This window comes from Centropristis striata, chromosome 7, assembly GCF_030273125.1.
Source record: "Centropristis striata isolate RG_2023a ecotype Rhode Island chromosome 7, C.striata_1.0, whole genome shotgun sequence".
Taxonomy (NCBI): Eukaryota; Metazoa; Chordata; class Actinopteri; order Perciformes; family Serranidae; genus Centropristis; species Centropristis striata.
In genome coordinates, this window is record NC_081523.1 from 35220597 (window position 1) to 35242636 (window position 22040).

At 40.5% G+C, this 22040-nt stretch overlaps 1 protein-coding gene and 5 non-coding genes across 6 annotated transcripts in view; 4 read left to right on the forward strand and 2 right to left on the reverse strand.

Moving 5' to 3' along the window:
- The first annotated feature begins 1666 nt into the window (after window positions 1–1666).
- trnas-gcu (transfer RNA serine (anticodon GCU)) lies at window positions 1667–1748 on the forward strand. Its single transcript has one exon. It is a non-coding gene; the product is annotated as a tRNA-Ser (tRNA).
- A 1345-nt stretch (window positions 1749–3093) lies between these two features.
- cntrl (centriolin) overlaps window positions 3094–22040 on the forward strand; it is a 42631-nt gene continuing 23684 nt past the window's right edge. Inside the window, exons 1-9 of the mRNA XM_059338051.1 lie at window positions 3094–3116; window positions 4039–4145; window positions 4344–4474; window positions 5281–5422; window positions 5735–5921; window positions 5993–6186; window positions 9773–9889; window positions 11125–11329; window positions 16216–16280. Of these exons, the coding sequence (XP_059194034.1) occupies window positions 4050–4145; window positions 4344–4474; window positions 5281–5422; window positions 5735–5921; window positions 5993–6186; window positions 9773–9889; window positions 11125–11329; window positions 16216–16280 (1137 nt within the window). The 5' untranslated portion in view covers window positions 3094–3116; window positions 4039–4049. The remainder of the gene's footprint in view (window positions 3117–4038; window positions 4146–4343; window positions 4475–5280; window positions 5423–5734; window positions 5922–5992; window positions 6187–9772; window positions 9890–11124; window positions 11330–16215; window positions 16281–22040) is intronic.
- Window positions 18078–18149, reverse strand: trnae-cuc (transfer RNA glutamic acid (anticodon CUC)). Its single transcript has one exon. It is a non-coding gene; the product is annotated as a tRNA-Glu (tRNA).
- On the forward strand, window positions 18249–18321 carry trnaa-agc (transfer RNA alanine (anticodon AGC)). Its single transcript has one exon. It is a non-coding gene; the product is annotated as a tRNA-Ala (tRNA).
- trnae-cuc (transfer RNA glutamic acid (anticodon CUC)) lies at window positions 21201–21272 on the reverse strand. The gene has a single exon. It is a non-coding gene; the product is annotated as a tRNA-Glu (tRNA).
- trnaa-agc (transfer RNA alanine (anticodon AGC)) lies at window positions 21372–21444 on the forward strand. Its single transcript has one exon. It is a non-coding gene; the product is annotated as a tRNA-Ala (tRNA).

A 22040-nucleotide genomic window follows, 5' to 3' on the forward strand; every position in this document is an offset into this window, starting at 1 on the left:
TAGATCAGATGTAGGTGGATGATGAAAGTAGAATATGTTACAGAAATGCATTGAGGAAACCTTTAAAATTAAATTATCTGACTCCAACAGTAAATCCTCTTACCAATTCTCTGCGCAGATCGTTTGATGGGGAATGATGAGCAGGAGACATGCAAGTTCTTCGTTTTTACATTTTATTACAATACGTCAAGAAATGTGCAGTTACAGAGTCTCTGGGTTCAATCTACACGTCCCTGACATCACATAGGCTGGTCAGTTCATGGAGGTTGGACCCCTTTCTGTCCCTGAAACGCAGTTTTATAGCCTAACAATGTTTTACTAATATGTGGGGAGATCTCTCCAGAAGGTGCCCGTCCCTCTCGAACTGTTGATTCGACAGTTTAATCAATATAGGGACACGTCATGTCACCAAGCAGAGAAGACCGTTATCTCCTCTGCCCAGTGTTAGAATAAATTGATTATTCTCTATTTTGTTAAATGATTTGATTGCCTGATTTCTGCTTCTCTGTTGTGTGACTCCCTGTTGCCTGTCCCTGTGTCTGTCTCTGTGCATGACGCAGGTCACTATCAAAGGTCACTATCAAATGCATGCGTACGTGTGTATGTGCCCTCTCTCTATGCATTTATATATTAATCAGGCAATATGATTTTGATACAATGATTATGTTTGTGTGTTAATGTTGGTTTAGAAACTGTGATTACTTTTATTACATATATTTCATTTGCTTAAACTGATTAAGATTCTATAATCACAAAGAATATATTTTATGTTTCATATTTTATAGACTTGTAAATGTAGAACATCGAAAAATCCTTTGGCTCCAAATTATATCTGTAAGACATAACAAGGCAGGAGGTTTTGTTGAATGTTCTGGAGAAGAGGCCAGGTCAGGACTTGATGTGCCGGCCATCAGAAGATTGTGGCCCGGTGACATGATGTTCCCCTGTATTGATTAAAACTGATGAATCAACGGATCAAGAAGGCAGAACTTCCTGGAAGAAATCCACCAGCATGTTTAGTAAACAATTGTTAGTATTTAATGGGTTCGAAGGGAGAGAGACGGGGTTCAGACTTCACAAACTGAAACCCGTCTGTGTGTATCAGGGACATGAGTTTTGGACCCGGAGATCTCTGTAATATTGCACATTTTTTGACGTATTGTAATAAACTTTTGTTAAACTGAGAACTTGGACGTCTCCTGCTCATCATTCCCCATCAATGACTGCGCAGAGAAAATAGGTGAGGATTTTTGGTGTTGGAGTCAGATTATTCAATGTTCAAGGTTTCCTCAAGCTATTTTTCTAACACCAGGACACCATATCTGTGTCCTGACCTGTTACCAAAACATTCAACACGACCTCCTGCCTTGTTTACGAATTACACATGCATTTGATAGTGACCTTCGTCACACAGATGACCCCCATACACAGAGACAGAATAACAGAATATTTCTAACAAATATCACAATGAATCATTTTTTTATAGCTTTCTTTTAAAGAGTGCGTTTTATGCGCTAAGCAGTACAAGTGTGCACAATATTTGAACTGGCCCTGATGGTTAAAGTTATAAAAAAAATAAAATAAAAAAAATAAAAAGGTTTGCATATGTTTGTGATTATACCCAGTCCTGTTGAGGATGGTGGATCACACGATATTTCTTGCAGCAGACGAGGTGGCCGAGTGGTTAAGGCGATGGACTGCTAATCCATTGTGCTCTGCACGCGTGGGTTCGAATCCCATCCTCGTCGGACTGATTTTGATTGTGAAAGAGCTTCAACAACAGCAGAGTGAACTCCCTGAACTAACACTGGGTCTGAAACATCTGGATCACACACAGTAACAATAACAGTCGTTCTGCCTTCAGAACATCGCATCACTTTGTCCCACTCAAATCACGATACGGCGTGCTGCAACATCACAGGAATCATCTCAATCTCAGTATTTGTTAAAGGTCATAGAGGTGATAAAAAAAGTGATGTTCTTTCTGCAGACAAATTGATCTTCGCAAAAAAATAAATTGGCTTTTTTTTTAATCAAAATTTGAAAATGTCCTCCTTATTGCAATTTCAATGAAAATAATCACAATTATATTTTTTCCTACTGACTTTTTACAAAATATATTCTTTTCTTACAAGATATTTCTTTATCAGTCCACATCCAAATCGTTTCTCCCACAGAAACACTTTCACATGTGGAGACATGAAACAGCGACCTGCAGCTCTCAGTTTTCATACGTCGTTCCAGAAACAAACTTCCAGCTGTTATTTTCCTCTCAGCTGCTGGAAGTCTGTGGAAAATGCGGACATCGATCCCTCTACCTCTCACAATGCTAAGCTAGCGCTCTACCATTTGAGCTAAGTCCACTGCAAACAGAGGCTGGTCCACTCCTCCTGCTGTCTGTGTAAACGCTCTTAGGGTTTTTCCACCGGCAGTTTGTCTAGTTGTGAACCCAAAGAGCAGGCTCCCGGCCAGGAAAACTGGTTCCACAGCGGCACCAATTCTCTGCTGGTCCTGAACCGTGAACCGCTACGTCAGGAGCTGTCTGACCAACAAGACCAACTCGGTGCCATTTGAGAGACCAACTAAAACGTGTATCATTTGATTTATTTGATTTGTTTTACTGCAATGTGATTGGTACGGGCTAGCAGGCGTGTGCAGGTGTACGTTGTTGCGTAATTGGACGTCCTGCTTAAATTCAGCGCTGCAATTTCCAAACCAGTTCACGACAAGGATGTGGCTTTGGCATCAGCACTCTGCCACATATTTGTGGAAATGGAGGAAGATGCTTTAAGGTTAAATCTCTATGATTTTCCATGAAGTTTTTTTTTTTTTTTAAATATTAATTGACAGTACAGTACAATAACAGTTATTTATAAATTACAATAACGGATAATAGCGTGATGTGTTCTCACAGACAGTGCAGGACTCGATTACTCACCCTGTTTACTTCTCTTTGTTTCATTTATATACATCATACCACACACTTTAATATTACTCTATGCATTTACTAACTTGTGTCCCTTCTGTGTGTCCTCAGTGCGGTCTACAGATGGAGGAGCAGAGGGAGGCAGAAGGAGGTGCAGGAGGAGGTGCAGAGTCTCAGGAGAGCAGAGGAGGTAGAGGAGGAGAACAGAAATAAAACAGAATGTGATCCTCTGTTCCTCCTTTTCTCTCATATATTCAACTGAAAACTGTACAAAGAGGAAATATACATATATATTTCATATAATAAGTGTTTTTTGTCAATATAAACTCTGAATTTGATGCATTCTGTTTTTTTTTATTTAAGCAGCTTGCCAATGTTTCTGTATCAGCAGCAACAGTCAGACACAAACACTCACTATGCTGACCGATATACCTCAGATTTATACTAATTATAATGTTTCTGGTTTAATTAGGGCCAGGGGGCAATCGCACCGAGCACCATTGTTATACTGTGGATTTTTTCGTCTTCCTCTTCCAGACGCAATTTTGTCCCGCTACAAATTATATATCAAAACGTGTGGTTTGATCGGGATCTGTCTGCTATTACTTTTCTCTACGGAGAAAGTTTAGCAAAAAAGATAGAGATAAGTTCAAGATAAGAGATAAGATAAGAGATTTCAAGACACAATAAAAATATAATATAAGATATAAAAACAAGGAGATATTATAAATTATATTGTAAATACAAGGAAATATATACTATAACTATAACAACAGTACTTAATTAGTGCAAGTGTACACAGCGGCCATGTTGTGGTTGGTGTTGTGTAGTGGGTCAGGCCTGGTGCTCCTCCCCGACCTCTGTCCTCCTCTGCCGCTGCCTGCCTCCAAGTCTGGTGTTATACAGTTTAATGGCACAGGGGACAAAGGAGTTTCTCACTCTGTTTGTGTTGCACTTGGGGAGGAACATCCTATCGTATTGTATATAATATAGTATCATAACATTACTAGTATTAATTGTTTGAAAATGTTCTAGTTGGTTCTATTGTGTAAAGGCTGTTTGTACAGGTATAGATAAAGTAGTTATTAATGTGTGATGTTTGCTGCTCTCAGCTATTCGGTACATGACGGAGGAGCTGCTGCTGAGGCTGGCTGGTGTTCAGTCTCCGGCTCTGATCCGCTCCCTGAACCTGTCCTCAGCTGGAGACACACACATCAAGGTCTGCTACACACACAGTCACTGCTCTGACAACTCCTGTAGATATAATACACTGGTTTAATCTGTGTGTCTGTGTGCGTGTGTGTGTGTGTGTGTGTGTGTGTGTGTGTGTGTGTGTGTGTGTGTGTGTGTGTGTGTGTGTGTGTGCGTGTGTGTGTGTGTGTATGTGTGTGTGTGTGTGTTTGCGCGTGTATCTCAGTTTATAGAGAACCTGCAGGGCTGTCATCGTCTGCAGGTTTTAAACCTGAACAACAACCTGATCCAGAGGATGGAGAGACTGAACGCTCTTACACAGCTGAGAGAGCTACAGCTGGCTCACAACAACATCCAGTGAGACACACACACACACACACACACACACACACTATTTCATGTTTTACATCATCTGGGTTTTTTGGACACATTTTGATGAAATATCACTGTGTAGTGGCAATTTTGTCCGAAAAAATAACAAAATTAAACTTAAAACAAACTTAATCAAAATGCCATTGATGCACCATGAGCGTGTGGTGTACACAGGCAAAGAGGTGATGTCCATGCATGATTGATAGATCCAAAGGTTTATTTTGTCCATTGCGAGCAAGCAAACAAAAGAACAAAGAAACATGGCTCCTGCTACCTATCTTCGCGCTGGTAAAAAACCATAGGCCCACCCAGGTGCATGACGGCCCTCTGCCTACCCACCTACCTATATAACTCAGGTGCCCACGGTGCCAACCCAAATTCCATAAAACGCAAAAAATATGTAAACTAAATATGCTAAACAATAATGATGATTAAACTAAACAATTAACTAGCAAAACAAAATATTATCAAAATAAACAAACGTCTAGAATAATTAAACAATACTCATTGTTAATAATAAACTAAACAGACAACTAAATACTAACAAGAACTAAATAGCTCCAACACACTGTTTTAAGCTTGATTTGGTTATTTTTCCTGACTGAAGCGTTGTTAACACATGAATCATTCAGGGATGTCAGAAATCTGAAATTCAGACTTTCTGTTTTTATAGTTTCTAGCTGATGAATAGGTTAAAAATTGACATACTGGACCTACTACCCCTTTTTCTAATATTTTTCACAGGTTTATTGTCAATTTTTCTATTTATGTTTTTTGTTGTGTGTGCGTAGGAGGATTGAGGGACTGGAGCTCATGTCCAGGCTGCAGCATCTGAACTTGTCCCACAACAAGATCGACCACGTCCCCGTGTGGCTCGCCAAGAAGCTGCACTCACTGCATACACTGCACCTGCAGCACAACCTCATCACCTCTGTGAGTACACTGTGTGTGTGTGTGTGTACGAATGTAAGATAACCCTCAGAGCTATAAGTTATTTAAAACAAAAAAAACTGTCCTGAATGTTGATACAATGACAAAATAGACACAAAATGACAAAAAAAACACAAAAAGATGTAAAATGACAAAAAAGACACAAAATGACAAAACAAACAAACACAAAATGATCATAAACAGCTTTCTCCACATATTGTACATGTTGGAGAATTGTTATGTTTCTGGCCTCTCCTGTCCTCTCCTCTCTGGTCTGTGTAAACGTGTCTTTACAGTGTCTCTGTATCTTCTCAGCTGTATGAGTTGTCCAGACTGCGCTCTCTGAGCAGCCTATCAGAGCTGTCTGTGTCAGGAAACCCCGCCTCCTCGCTGCCTCACTCCCGCCTCTTCTTGCTGTACCACGTCAGGACTCTGGACAGGCTGGACGACCGGCCAATCACAGAGGAGGAGCGAGGCGATGCCCACCAGCGCTTCAACGCCGGTACGTCACTTTATACCTTGCTTTACATATCTGAGTCACGCTGAGACACTAATGTCTGTTTCTGCTATCAGAGGAGCTGCAGCGCCTGCAGCGGGACCTGGACAGCAGCCAATCAGAGCTCAGCAGGCTGCGGCAGGAGCAGCTAGACGCAGAAACACGCCTCCACCAGCAGGAGGAGACAAACAGACAGCTGACTGCTCACACACACAAACAGAGACACACACACACACTGCTGGAGCAAGAGCTGCACACCAAGAGCCAGCTGGTAGGCCACACACACACACACACACACACACACACACACACACACACACACACACAGACTCACACACACACACACATTTAACTACTCAGTGTGAGCGACTGACATTTGACCTCTGAAGTCCTCCTGTGTGTCTCTTCTTCTTTTTCTCTGTTGTGTCCTGCAGCTGCTCCTGTTTTCTTCTTCTCCTCCTTCAGTTGTTTCCTCTCTGCTGAAGGTACAAACACAAACTCTGTTCGGCCAATCAGGAGCTGACATTCATCACAGTGACTGATGACTCTAAAACCTGATAGTCTCTCACAGTCCTGCAGTAAAACGTGTTATTCTGTCCTACGAGAGTCTTTACCACAGCTCCTATAGACTCCCATGAGTGTCTCTACCACAGCTCCCATAGACTCCTTTAAGTGTCTCTACCACAGCTCCCATAGACTCCTATGAGAGTCTCTAGCACAGCATAGACTCCTATGAGAGTCTCTACCACAACTCCCATAGACTCCTATGAGAGTCTCTACCACAGCGCCCATAGACTCCTATGAGAGTCTCTACCACAGCTCCCATAGACTCCTATGAGAGTCTCTACCACAGCTCCCATAGACTCCTATGAGAGTCTCTACCACAGCGCCCATAGACTCCTATGAGAGTCTCTACCACAGCTCCCATAGACTCCTATGAAAGTCTCTACCACAGCTTCCATCGACTCCTATGAGAGTCTCTACCACAGCTCCCATAGACTCCTATGACTGTCTCTACCACAGCTCCCATAGACTCCTATGAGAGTCTCAGGACATGATAAGGTTTACTGCTGGAACAAAAACCTTTGGTTTGGTTGAATTTTTGCTCGGTCAGCATTTCTCTAAGGTCAGGGCCAAACAGCTCCTGGTTCGGCTCTAAAAGACAGTTTAAAGAGAAAATAAATGATGTAAATGCTGGAAGTGAAGTAGGTAAGAGGACGACGTGACTACTGAAAGTGACATAGTTCAGTAAAAACGTGATGCAGGAAGTTAAGAGATGTTTGAATCACATGCTGCACTTTGGTAAAACATGGACACCAACACTGCTCTAATGGGGAACAGTTAACACCTTTTTGGGTCATTTGTGTCATTTTTAAGTTATCTTTTGTTGGTCTTGTACATAATTTTTAGTCATTTTAAATCAGTTTTTTTCCCGTCTCCTTGTGAAAGTCCTGGTGTGTCTAGAGGCTAGAGGGCTCCACTAACTCCAGATGGAGACATGGGGATTCCTTCTCCTCTGTTGCCCCCCTCATCTATGGGGTCCCTCAAGGCTATACATTAGGTCCCATCCTCTTCCTGGTACAAATTTAACCCCTAGGAGGAAAAAACACAACATCTTCTTCCACTGGTCTGCCGACGACGTCCAGCAGTATCTCCCCCTAAGGCTGTTAGACTGCCTGTCTGACATCAGGTCCTGGATGGGTGCAAACTTCCTCAACCTTAATGGGAGCAAGACGAAGATCATTATTTTTGACCTTCTCCACCGATGCAGGCCCTCTTGCCTCCAACATCCGGCCTTCTCTCAGAAATCTTGGCGTGTTTTTTGACAGTGCCTTCAGGTTCTAGCAGCAGGTTAGTGCAGTATTGAGAAGAAGCTTTTTCCACTTGAGAACACTAAGACCAAAGCCAACCTGCCTCGGAGTGACCTGGAGAGAGCTATTCATGCTACTGTAATGCTCTCTTCTCCGGCATTGACCAATCGCAGCTTCGCCACCTGCACTAAAAAACACTACTACATCACCCAGGTCCTCGCATCGCTTCTGCTTATTGATTATAATCCCTCCTTGTTCTGGCACCCACATACCTGTCTGGCGAGCTCGACATAGCTGCTGATTTATTCTTTAACAACTCGTAAATTATTCAATTTTCAACTTTATTCTCGTAATTAATTCAGTATTTTCGACTTTAATCTCGTAATTAATTGAATATTTTCAACTTTATTCTCATAATTAATTCAATATTTTCAACTTTATTCTCGTAATTAATTCAGTATTTTCGACTTTATTCTCATAATTAATTAAATATTTTCAACTCTATTCTCATAATGAATTCAATATTTTTTACTCTAATCTCGTAATTAATTGAATATTTTCAACTCTATTCTCATAATGAATTCAATATTTTTTACTTTAATCTCGTAATTAATTGAATATTTTCAATTTTATTCTCATAATTAATTCAATATTTTCAACTTTATTCTCGTAATTAATTCAGTATTTTCAACTTTATTCTCATAATTAATTCAATATTTTCAACTTTATTCTCGTAATTAATTCAGTATTTTCGACTTTAATCTTGTAATTAATTGAATATTTTCAACTTTATTCTCGTAATTAATTCAATATTTTCAACTTTATTCTCGTAATTAATTCAGTATTTTCGACTTTATTCTCATAATTAATTAAATATTTTCGACTCTATTCTCATAATGAATTCAATATTTTTTACTTTAATCTCGTAATTAATTGAATATTTTCAACTTTATTCTCGTAATTGGTCTCGCAGTTGGTCCAGAACTCAGCCTCCCAAATCCTCACCTGCACTAAAAAGCTTGATCACATCACCCGGTCCTCGCATTGCTCCACTGGCTCCCCGTCCATCAGCGCATCAACTACAAACTTCTGCTGACTGTTTGTAATCCCTCCACGGTCTGGCCCCTACATACCTGTCTGATCTGCTGCACCACCACACCCCCTCCAGAGCTCTACAGTCAGCTGACCAACTGCTGTTGGAGGAGCCCAGGTCCAGGTTAAAAACAAGCCGCCCCCAGACTCCCCTCCATATCAATGCAGTGCAGTCCGTGAATGTTTTTAAGTCTCATTTGAAGACCCACCTCTTTTCTCTTGCCTTCCATTAATGTCTTCCTCTTGCAAGTGCTAGGGAATAGTGTTTCCCTGTAATCCCCCAGTTTCCTTTAAATTATCTCTTCTTTTCTTATTTTTGCTTTATTTTAATTCTTGCAGACAATGTCTTTTAGATGTTTTTGTTTCTTTTACCTTGGTCAATCCTGTATTTTATTGCACTTTATGAACTTTTATGTGAAGCACTTTGGTGCGGCACATCCGTCTGTAAATACGCTCTAGAAATAATATTGACTTGACTTGATGAAGGACAGAGATCAGAGGCAGCAGGACGGACTTTAGTGTCTGTCAGTAATCTGAAGTCTGTGTGAAGTTGAGTTATTCATACACAGATTGAAGAGGTTTGGCTGGCACATGTATGATGCCTTCTTGTTCTTCTCTCTGTCACTCTGTACACCTGTCTGTAACTCCGCTGTCTGTAACACTCAGTCTCCCATCATCCCTCAGACCCCCAGACTCCTGCTGAGTGACCCCAGGTAGCCTAACACTGACAGCAGTGTGTGTGTGTGTGTGTGTGTGTGTGTGTTGACCTACTGTGTGTTCTCAGTTCTCATGTATTGAATATAAACCTACAGACTTGTATTTTGTCTGATATGTCAGTGTCTCGCGTTTGCTGTGTTTTATTTTGAAATGTTTGCACTGTTAAAACAGACCTTCGGTAGCTTCTGTCCTTTCACAGTGAAAGTCTCTTGTGTGTATGTGTCCGTGTGTGTTCAGCTGGAGAAGACGACGGCGGAGTTGACCCGATCGTTTCACCGACTGTACGAGCTGGAACAAGAGCTCGCCTTCTACAAGATAGACGCCAAACTCAGCCCACTGCCCTACAGCCTGCAGGTCACACACACACTCACACACACACGCAAACATAGACACGCACACTCACACACACACACACTCACACGCAAACATAGACACGCACACGCGTGCACACACACACACACACACACACACACACACACACACACACACAAACATGCAAACACACTGACTCACACACACACATACACACATACACAGATATTGGTGTCTGGGTGAAACAGTCAGAGAACAGTGTATTTCATGTTCTTTATTAATGATCATTAACATGAAATTTTGGATTGACCCTTTGCTAAGTCCCGCCCCTCTAACACAGATTGACCAATCACACCTTATCATAAAATAAGGATCCTACAAAGACAAACCCTTTTGTTTAAGAGTGAAATCTGTTTTGTTTAAGTGGAAGCTTAACTTATCACAACACACTTCATTCAGAGCAGACAGAAACCAAACAAAACTGTTCCAACATTCACCAACTCATGTTTGGTTGAGATTAACCCTTAAATCACTTCATTAAATGTGGAAACATCAGGAGAAGAGCGAGAGGCAGCAAGGAGGAAAACATTAGTAGAGACGCAATATTTACACATATAACTTTATTTTGACCACACCAGAGTTGAAAGTAGAAAGATGAACTCTGTCAGTTTTTGTTTCTTTGGATAAAGTGTGTTTCATAACCAGGTAAAATTACAGTTTCTTTCAATACAGTCTTGTGTATTTGGCGAGCTCGACATAGCTGCTGTTTCTGGTTAAACAAAACCGGTTCAACTCGTAATTAATTCAGTATTTTCAACTTTATTCTCGTAATATATTCAGTATTTTTTTACTTTATTCTTGTAATTAATTATTTTTTGTCTTTATTCTCATAATTAATTCAGTATTTTCGACTTTTTTCCCGTAATTAATTCAATATTTACGACTTTATTCTCGTAATTAATTCAATATTTCTGACTTTATTTTCGTTATCAATTCAGTATTTTCGACTTTATTCCTAATTAATTCAATATTTTTCGACTTTAGTCTTGTAATTAATTCAATATTTTCAACATTATTCTTGAAATTCTTGAAACAGTATTTTCGACTTTACGTAATTAATTAATTAAATATTTACGACTTTAATCTCGTAATTAATAAAAAAAAAAATGATGGGAAAAAAAGCACTTTTAGTGGACGTACTGTGATGTCAGAGTCTCCATCAGCCAACACTGCAGCTGATGTCCCTACTGACCGGTTTGAGTTTGATTTGTCTTCAGGAGGTGGAAGCTGTGGACTCGATGGCTGAGAGTCCGTACATCGGCAAGGCTCGACACGTCAGGAACACCATCACCTCTGCCCTCCCTAACTCCTCCTCCACCTCCTCCTGCTCCTCCCTGCAGCCCGCGGAGCGTTCAGACGTCCACGCTCACCTAGAGACATCACACCTGCTGCAGGTAGACTGCAGGACAGAGCAACATGAAGGTAAGGACAGAAAGATTTACTCCGTCTCTGTCTGGTGGTTTTAGCGTATAATGCTCTGGAACACACAAAACGTCTGAACTGTAGATTACAATGTTTAATGGGGAAGACAAACCGTGAGACACCAGAATAACCTGAACACAGAGCGGTCTGCTGCTGTCTGTTTTCTCTCTCTCTCTGAAGAGAAGAAGAGTCTGTGGAGAATGTGGGTGTCACACCATTTGAGCTAATTCCCCTGAACAGAGAGTCTGGTCCTCTCCTCCAACCGTCTATGTAAACCATAGAGCTGATAACAAAAGTGTTGTTGCCCCAGCCAACAAAAATAAATGAGCTTTACTTTCAAAATATGAAAATTCCCTCCAATATTGTCCATATCGCAATATCAGTGGGAAAAAATAGCAATTATATTTTTTCCTACTGACATGTTTACAAGATATTACTGTATTAGTTCACAACGTTTCTCCCACAGAAACGCTCTCGATACAACTGACACAGTTTCACATGTGGAGACGTGAAACAGCAACATGCAGCTCAACGTCTTCTTTTGTCATGTTATGTCTCCTTTTGTCATTTAAATTTTTTTTTTTTGTCAATGTTAGAAAAATAGCTCGATGAAACCTTGAAAATTGAATTATCTGACTCCAACACCAAAATCCTCACCTATTTCTCTGCGCAGATCGTTTGATGGGGAATGATGAGCAGGAGACGTTCAAGTTCTCAGTTTAACATAATTTTATTACAATATGTCAAGAAATGTACAGTTACAGAGATCTCCAGGTTCACTCTACATGTCCCTGATACACACAGACAGGTTTCAGGTCGTGAAGTCTAGTTGTAGACCAACAATAGTATTTTAAAACCAATTATGATCAATACTGAGGTGCAGTCCCTCCAGCCCGTTTGAGTTAATTCCCCTGTCAGAGATACTCGTCCTCTCCTCCAGCTGTCTGTGTAAACCCTCTGTAATATTTTGTCTTTCCACACTTTCAAAGGATTAGCAACTTATCCTGTTTTGTTTCTTTTACGTTTTAAAACGCTTTTATGGAGTTCGTTGTATGTTATAAATCACTTGTAGTCTGTGTGACAGTCAGCTTGGCTCGACCACACACACACACACACACACACGTCTCTGCTGTTGGTAGAAGCTAAAGCTTGGCCGGTCAGAACTCCAGTATCCAGGCAGAAAAAGCTCATTTTAGAAATCCAAGAAGGCTTTTTACTGGAAATGGGAGGAGGAATTGTGATTTATAATATAGAGTAATGATGTTATAATGTACTGACAGTATATAAACTGATGTGTGGCACTAAGAAATGAGTCATCTCCAGAGAATTTGACTCAGGTTTTTATTCTGTCAACAATAACAATCTTATTTGCCTTCAACTCTGACCAGCTTCAGCAATTTTTCTTTTCTTTTAGAAGTTGTTTTTAACTTTAGTTATAGGATCATCTGAATACATTAGAATATGATGTAAAAGTCCATTTCTAGTCGTTCAAGTCAAATATCCCCAACCAAGTATTGAGTCATATAGATGGACATACTTTTTAGAGGCCAACATTTCCATATAAACATGCTTTTTAAAATTGGTCTTTTGTGAATTTTAGGTCTTCATAAATGTAAGCCATAATCATTATAATTAGAAGAAATTAAATAGGTTAAGACATGAAATGTTTCATTCTGTGTGTAATGAGTCTATGGTTATTTCACCTTTTTGAATTGAATTACTGACATAAATAAACCTTTCTATCATATTTTAATTTATTGAGATGCACCTGTAATTTCAAGTGAGGTGGGCTTACAGGCGAGCTTTCAGCTGTTCATCTTCCGAGTCTAACCTGTTCAGGAGCCTCCAGCCTTCTGTTACCTGGGTAACTAGGTCTTAAACATGAGAGAAACAAAGGGTTAACAGTAGTTTATTAATGTCAGATTCATATTCCTCTTGAAAAATTAAAAGGTGCACTGTGAATTAATTACGATGGAGTATTAGGGCCACATTTAGGAAAAGAACATTTTAATTACGAGAATAAAGTAGAAAATATTGAATTAATTATGAGATTAAAGTTGTAAATATTGAATTTATTACCACAATAAAGTCGTAAATATTTTATCAATTACGAGAATAAAGTCGTAAATACTTAAAAAACGACAAAAAGGTGAGAGTGCAACAGTTAGCAGGTTAATGTAAAGCTGTAGGCTACACGTTAAACGTTTATTAGCCATTTCACATTCCACAAAAGCAGCGATTTTCTCCACGTCCGTCTGGTTCCTTCTGCAGAAAAGATGCAATTTCTTGCATATTATTTTCAAAGATTTAGTATTTTTAGTATCGTTTGTAAAACATCTTAAAGTACATTTCTACCAAATGCTCCACGGCCTCATTTAACAACTCTCCTCCTCTAATTTATTACATATTTACCACTTTAGTCTCCTAATTCATTCAATATTTACCACTTTATTCTCCTAATTAATTAATTAAATATATATGACTTTAGATACAACATTATTCTTGTAATTAAGTCAATAATTAGGACTTTAATCTCATAATAAATATATATTTTTCTAAATGTGGCCCTAGTACTCCGTCATAATTAATAAATAGACTTAAATCTTTAATTTTGAAGGTTGTTTATTTACGTTGTTATTTATGAATATAGTTATTTTCCAGTGTTTGCATTATTATTATGATTGCATATTAGTCCAGGTGACATTAGAGTGACACAGCCCTTTAGCTGTCCACCTGACACACGCGTGATAAACGGAACCAGCCAATCAGGTTCCAGCTCCGCTCCGTGATCAGGAGCTGACCTCAGATAGGAGACGGACCGTCACGGGTTATCCTCAGCATCGTGCTGTGGATTTTGCCGGAGAACTTCATATATTTTTACCTTTTTGGCGAGGATATTCGTTTTTGTTGATATATTCCCGGTTTGCCGAGGACAGAGAGGATTTAGCTGCTTTATGCTGTTTATGTGCTAACTCCACGTGGACGCAAGTTAGCTCCTGTTAGCTTCTGTTAGCTAGTAGCATAGAGAATTAGCGGTCGTAATTAAACAATTGACAGAAACTATTTGTTAAATTATTGCCTATTTGTCACCCCGCTCTGCAAAAATGGATGGATATCTGGGTTTTGTGAGTCGTGTTTTTTCACCAGCTAAGAGATTGAACCTAACATTGAACTTTCTGGTGAGTAAATCTTATTGTTATTCCTGTGTCAGGGTTGATTAGGGTTTTAAAAGGTAGTCAATGAAATTAGCCAAAAACAAGGCCATTAAAAAGTAGCCTCACTGTGTCACAATTAGGCTAAGATTCTATCAAAATTTAACGTTAACTACTAATATAAATGATCGTGTTATGGTTCCAATTGATTATATGTTGTTAAACTAAAGTCTAGCTTCTTATCTTTTGAACCATATATTGTTTTAACTGTGTGCGTTAGCCTCGGGTTTACCAGAGTCGGCGAAGGGACGCTAACGCTGGTGAATAAGCCGTGCGCAAACTATATCCCACACTTGGATCTCCTGCAAAAAAAACAAAAAAACAATGGGGGCTGCTGAGTTTTTTGGGGTAAATTGGATGTTTCTGGGTAAGCCAAATAAATAACACCGTTATCAACCATCGTTATCAACATACCCGGACGGTACTTCTGTCCTTTACAATAAAATACAGTACAGTAAAAATACAGATGTACTTTTAAGATAATCGCCTGAGCGTTCTTAATGCTTTCTCTCATCAGTTACTTTCATATTGTAATAACACATGTAAATCTCCACGTACATAAATTAAATTTCACAGGTAGATTGTTAAATATGTATAAATCAATTATACCTACACTGGTGGCGGCAGTCTTATTCGAAATTACCGTGAAAACATCGGAAAGTGTGAATTAGCCACAGACTCTTCTTCCTCCAGCAGCTGAGAGAAAACAACAGCAGCAGGTTTGTGTCTGGAACGATGTGTGAAAACTGGGAGCTGCAGGGAAAGCGTTTCAGTTCCATTGAGAGCCTTTCTGTCGAAGAAATGTTGTGGATTGATAAGGAAATGTCTTGTAAACATGTCAGAAGGAAAAAAGAGAGTGATGAACTGTGGATCAAGCCGTGCTGAAGTGAAGCCTGTAGTTTGAAGCTTTCTTACATGATTCTCTCTTTGAAATGGTTCAGATGTATTTACAGTAGCATCTGTAGTCTCTCTGCTGCCTAACTGCAGCTCACCTTAACACCAGATCGGCACAGTACTGTCTCAACAACATGGGCACTGGGCATTGATATATTTGGATAATTTTAATGCTGTGTAGATTGTTATATTTGGATAATTATAATGCTATGTAGAGTAAATGTGACTTTCCACCTTGCTGGTGATTTTGTAATATTTTTCTCTTAGATCCTGGAGGGCACAGTTTGGGTTTTCAGCTGTCGTGTTTAGACGTGGTAACTCTTAGCTACACGAATATGAGGACAACACACACACTCTCACACATTGTGTAGAACAAACATGGTGAACAGCTGTTGTTATTAGTAACTGGCCAAAAGAATCGTCTCGATCCGTCCATTTTCTGTACGGGGGCAGGCTCAGCCCAAGACCAATAAAATGTCAACTTTTATAGTGTTCCTGGCTCACTCTAACTGACTTCCTGCCAGCATGATGTTATTATGAGACCAGATCTGCATCATTTTACCTGTGACCAAAAATAAAGGCCAGTATTGAGACCTTACTTTATCTCCAGTGTGTGTTTGCTCTTGGGCCAGCGTGATAATGACAAAGGCATTGATTTTTATGAAAATAGAAATGACCACTGTGCTGGTTTTGCTGGTTTGCACTGAGTGTATAAAAGGCTACAGTTTCATGTGCAGTAGACTCTTATCAATATTCTGTTTTTTTATTGTGTGTGTGTAGCTGAGGCTGAGCAGCAGGCAGCAGCAGAACATGGAGAGCCGGAGGAAACTAAAACACACAGACAGGTAACACACACACACATTTAGTTATTACACTTCAGCTCCTTTCATAGTGCCTCTCAGGGCGGGACATTTACGACTCTGTAAAGTGTCTTGCCTCCACTGTGAACGCTCCAACAGAGGAGCGACATCGGTGGGACTGTTGGAAGCGGGACCAATTTGAACGGGACAACCCGGCAAGGAGTGATATTTAACACACACCTCCCACTGCAGCTGCAAAACAACTGCCGTCGCTAACTGTCCACAGCGCTACTTCTTGTAAACAAACCGGAGTCGCTAACTGTGTACCTGCTGCTGCAGCACACACACACACTGTACTGCTACAGAGCTAACTGTTAGCACTGTGCTACTGCGCAGCACTGACTGTCCTGCCTCTTAAAGGAGCCACGCCTCCTCTTATAGTGGACGCATTATAACGCAGACTTTTTGTGCTTTTTAGTAATACTGCAAATGTTTGACAGGCAGCAATATTTGCCAAAAATATCTCTGAAACAAGTCAAGTCAATTTTATTTTTATAGCCCAAAATCACAAATGACAGAGGAGATAAACTGCTCAAAAAACCCTTTTGACATGAAAAAAAACTTGTCCAAAAAATCTTTCAACAGGGAAAAACTCCTAAAAAAAACCCTTTAACAGTTTAAAACTCCTCAAAAATCCTTTTAACAGGGGAAAAGAAAGAGAAAAAACCTCAGGGAGGGCTGTTTTTATATCATTTATAATAAATGATAATATAATATTTATCTCGGTGCAATTTCTCCTGAAAGTCTATTTTATTTCAATTCCAATGTTTAATATTCTTGAGATTTAAGAATTCATTGCTGTGGAAAAAGGTTTACTCAACGATACTATCGTTTATCAGGATAGTTTCTGGGAAAATAAATCGTCCTAAAAAATGTATGTTATGTAAGTTATGGCTACAGGCCTAACTGTATGTCACTATCGTCTCCTCCACCTTGCTCCCGACGCCAGACTGCACTATGAAAGGACAGAATATCACTTTGCCTTGGCGGGATCACTATGAAAGCCCTAAGGTGAAAAGCTGGCACAGAGCTTTCCGGTAATATAGCGGGACATTTGCTAGAACGCACTGTGAAAGGGGCTTATATTTCAGTGAACATGAAGAATCCAGTCAGTCCAGTTTTAGGGAGAAACTTTCTTACTGAAACTGAGAAACGTTGAAGCAATGTAGATGTTTGTGGAAAATTTCCTGTGTTGTGCCGTTACCAAAATTAAAATGCCCAGCTGAACTTAATGACTACAGACCAGTAGCCCTCACTTCTCACATCATGAAGACCTTGGAGCGGCTGATTCTACGCCTACACAGATCTGAAGTCAAAGACAAACTCGACCCCCTGCAGTTTGCATACAAACAACACATGGGAGTGAACGATGCTGTCCTCTACATGCTTCACCGTGCCCTTGCTCATCTGGAGGAAACTGGTGCTTATGTGAGAATCATGTTCTTTGATTTTTCAAGCGCATTCAACACCATCCAACCCAACATACTCAAAAACAAGCTGACAGAGATGGGAGTGGATCTTTCCTTCATCTCCTGGATCACAGATTACCTGACAGGAAGACCACAGTATGCAGTGTTTCCCCTACATTCATTCAGCAGCGGTGCACCATAGTGCTGAAGATGAGCAGCAGATGTGTTGTAGAGACATGTAGTCTGCTGTTATGATACTGGCTGAGAGGTGGAGACGTTAACAGTGACGTGATGACGAGGCTCTCTGTGGAAAGGAAAACAGGTTCAGAGCTGGTGCACAAGTTGAAACTTTCTTGAAGTCTAGTAAAAGATGTTCCCTGACCGGGAATCGAACCCGGGCCGCGGCGGTGAGAGCGCCGAATCCTAACCACTAGACCACCAGGGAGGCTGACACTGTGAGCAGCTGCAGAAAAGTGGGTAGTGTCTTCAGGCTTCTTCCACCTCTGGAGGATTTTTTTTTCTTGGTCTGCTCCTTTGGAATTCAGGGGAATTAGCTCAAATGGTAGAGCGCTCGCTTAGCATGCGAGAGGTAGCGGGATCGATGCCCGCATTCTCCACAGACTCTTTAGTTTCCTCTCTGACCCTCAACCAGCCAGTTCTAGTTACTCCAAGGCACCTCAAAGCACTAAACACATGTTGGAGAAGCTGCAGTCATCCTAGAGTTATTAATAAGTAGAGGTGGGAATCTTCAGAGACCATGATTTAACTCTTTAACTGCATTTTGTGTACACAAAATTAAATTTAATCAAGAATTGTTTCGTCCAATCAGAGAAAATTTACAGTGTATTCATCTTACTTCAGTCCGTTTATTTGTCCACAATGAGAATCAAACCCACAGACTGACCAACAAGGTATTCAGTCAAACTGAACTGAACTGATCTCAAACCTAGAGAGCCTATTTTCATTGAGATAGCATGATGTCAGAGGTCACATGAGCACTTTGAAAATCACCATGGAACATAAAAAAAGCTTAACTTTGCAGCATTATTTCAACAACTTTTCGACACAATTTCCTTACGTGGTGCCTATAGATTCGTTGCATCTTCTAGTTTCATATGCCACGCAAAATATCGCGATACTATGCTGTATCGATTTTCCCCCCCACCTCTATTATTAAGCTGCTCTGTCTCTTTTAGCCTGTTAACAGCTGCAGACACTTAGACCACCACATGTGACACAGCTCTATGTGATCAGCTGACAGCAGCTGCAGGAGGATTTCTACTGTTACTGCAGGAAACAATATACAGACTTCTCCTAACTCTGCATGATTTTTTTCTTGGTCTGCTCATTCAAGATGCCGGCTTAGCATGTCAGAGGTAGCGGGATTGATGCCCGTATTCTGCTTTTCTTGAACTGACTTTTTTTTCCTCTTTTTCTGGAATGCACTTCATGGAGGAGCAGCAAAGTTTGGTAGCTCTATGATTTTGCACAAATTTGCTAAGTCTTTATGTATTTTTATAATATTTTTGATGGATACTTCTGTGGAGAGAAGAGTTTATTCAAGAGAGGAGCTTTTCTCATTGAAATGGAGCAAGTCTGGAGGACACCATCACCCTATTCCAGTTGAGTTGAAGAGGTGTTGTCGTGGTTGTTGTGCTGGTGCAAAAGTTAAGGCTCGGAAATGGAGATATAAGACTTTTCTGCCCTCAGTCATCATGGGGAATGTCAACTCTCTGCCCAACAAGACTGATGAACTGGAGATATTGGTGAAGACTCAGAAAGTACACCGTGAGTGTAGTCTCTTGTGTTTTACTGAAGCATGGTTGAATCAAAACATCTCAGACTCCAATGTGGATCTACTTGGCTTCACTGTCATAAGATCAGACAAAGATGCTAAAGCTACTGGCAAGAAAAAAGGCAAGAAAAAAGCTGAAGTTCCATGTGAAGTTCTACATGACCTTGTTGCTAGGATACAGACTAAACACCCAAAAGCATTCTTGATAATATGGGGAGACTTCAATCATGTTTGCCTCTCCACCCACCTGACAGGATTTACACAGTTTGTTAATTTTCCCACCAGAGAAAATAAAACCCTTGATCTGCTGTATGCTAATGTCAAACAAGCTTATAGAGCTACTGCCTTGCCCCCAATTGGGCGATCAGATCACAACTTAGTTATTCTGGAGACTTGTTACAATCCCTGTGTGTGGAGGCAGCCTACAACTAAACTCACAGTCAGGAAATGGACACCAGAGGCTACTGAAGCTCTAAAGGACTGCTTTGAATGTACAGACTGGAATGTGTTGCTGGAAACAGGAGAACAGTATGGACATTGACAGACAGGTTGACTGCTTTACTGATTACATCAACTTCTGTAGAGACACAGTCATACCCACTAGGACTGTACGCTGTTTGCACAATAAAATACCTTGGGTTACTAGTGTTGTAAAGGCAACCCTCAATGAGAAGAAGGCAGCTTTTAGAGATGGTGACAAAGTACGGCTCAAACAAGTACAATATAAGTTGAAGAAGAGACTAAAGATAGGAAAGGTGGAATACAAGAAGAAATTGGAGAGAAATCTACAGAACAGCAACATCCGTGAAATGTGGAGAGGAATCAACACCATCTCTGGGTACAAGAACAAGAAATAGGGATGGGTACCTTTCACATTTGAACCAATATGGTACCGATACCCGGTACCTGGGAATCGGTATCGGTACTCAGCGGTACCAATTTTCAGTCTTTTGCGTTTGTTTATGTGGTAATAAATGTTAATTTGTTTAATAATAAAAACTAATTTTTCTCAATTCAACATAATTATTTCTCAAAATATAAACTTTAAAAAATATATCAAAACAATATAAAATCCAGGATGAGCAGTGCTTTATTGTTGAGTGAACAGTGGTATCAAAGACAGCAGAGGAGCGCTCTTAGGTTGCAAGTGCACGGAGGAGAAAAAAAAAAAAGGTTGCAAGTGCACGTGTGATTTGTTGTGATGACGTGGTAGCTGTGCGGCGGAGCACCGGTCAGACAGTATTGTGGGCATGGCGTGGTTGGAGTAAACAAAGTTGAGTCGGGCTGCTCTGTGCACGTATCGAGGATGACGCAGGAGTCTGAGGGATTTAATTTCAGGGAGGCAGTTTGGAGTAAAGTGGCAGGTAATATTCCTGAGTTGAAGATCGGAGTATTAGCGGAGATGCAGCAGCTAGCTGCTAGCTGTTAATGACTGGTCTTTCCTTTATCTCCTGGATCACAGATTACCTGACAGGAAGACCCCAGTATGCAGTGTTTCCCCTACATTCATTCAGCAGCGGTGCACCATAGTGCTGAAGATGAGCAGCAGATGTGTTGTAGAGACATGTAGTCTGCTGTTGTTATACTGGCTGAGAGGTGGAGACGTTAACAGTGACGTGATGACGAGGCTCTCTGTGGAAAGGAAAACAGGTTCAGAGCTGGTGCACAAGTTGAAACTTTGTTGAAGTACAGTAAAAGATGTTCCCTGACCGGGAATCGAACCCGGGCCGCGGCGGTGAGAGCGCCGAATCCTAACCACTAGACCACCAGGGAGGCTGACACTGTGAGCAGCTGCAGAAATGTGGGTAGTGTCTTCAGGCTTCTTCCACCTCTGGAGGATTTTTTTTTCTTGGTCTGCTCCTTTGGAATTCAGGGGAATTAGCTCAAATGGTAGAGCGCTCGCTTAGCATGCGAGAGGTAGCGGGATCGATGCCCGCATTCTCCACAGACTCTTTAGTTTCCTCTCTGACCCTCAACCAGCCAGTTCTAGTTACTCCAAGGCACCTCAAAGCACTAAACACATGTTGGAGAAGCTGCAGTCATCCTAGAGTTATTAATAAGTAGAGGTGGGAATCTTCAGAGACCATGATTTAACTCTTTAACTGCATTTTGTGTACACAAAATTAAATTTAATCAAGAATTGTTTCGTCCAATCAGAGAAAATTTACAGTGTATTCATCTTACTTCAGTCCGTTTATTTGTCCACAATGAGAATCAAACCCACAGACTGACCAACAAGGTATTCAGTCAAACTGAACTGAACTGATCTCAAACCTAGAGAGCCTATTTTCATTGAGATAGCATGATGTCAGAGGTCACATGAGCACTTTGAAAATCACCATGGAACATAAAAAAAGCTTAACTTTGCAGCATTATTTCAACAACTTTTCGACACAATTTCCTTACGTGGTGCCTATAGATTCGTTGCATCTTCTAGTTTCATATGCCACGCAAAATATCGCGATACTATGCTGTATCGATTTTCCCCCCCACCTCTATTATTAAGCTGCTCTGTCTCTTTTAGCCTGTTAACAGCTGCAG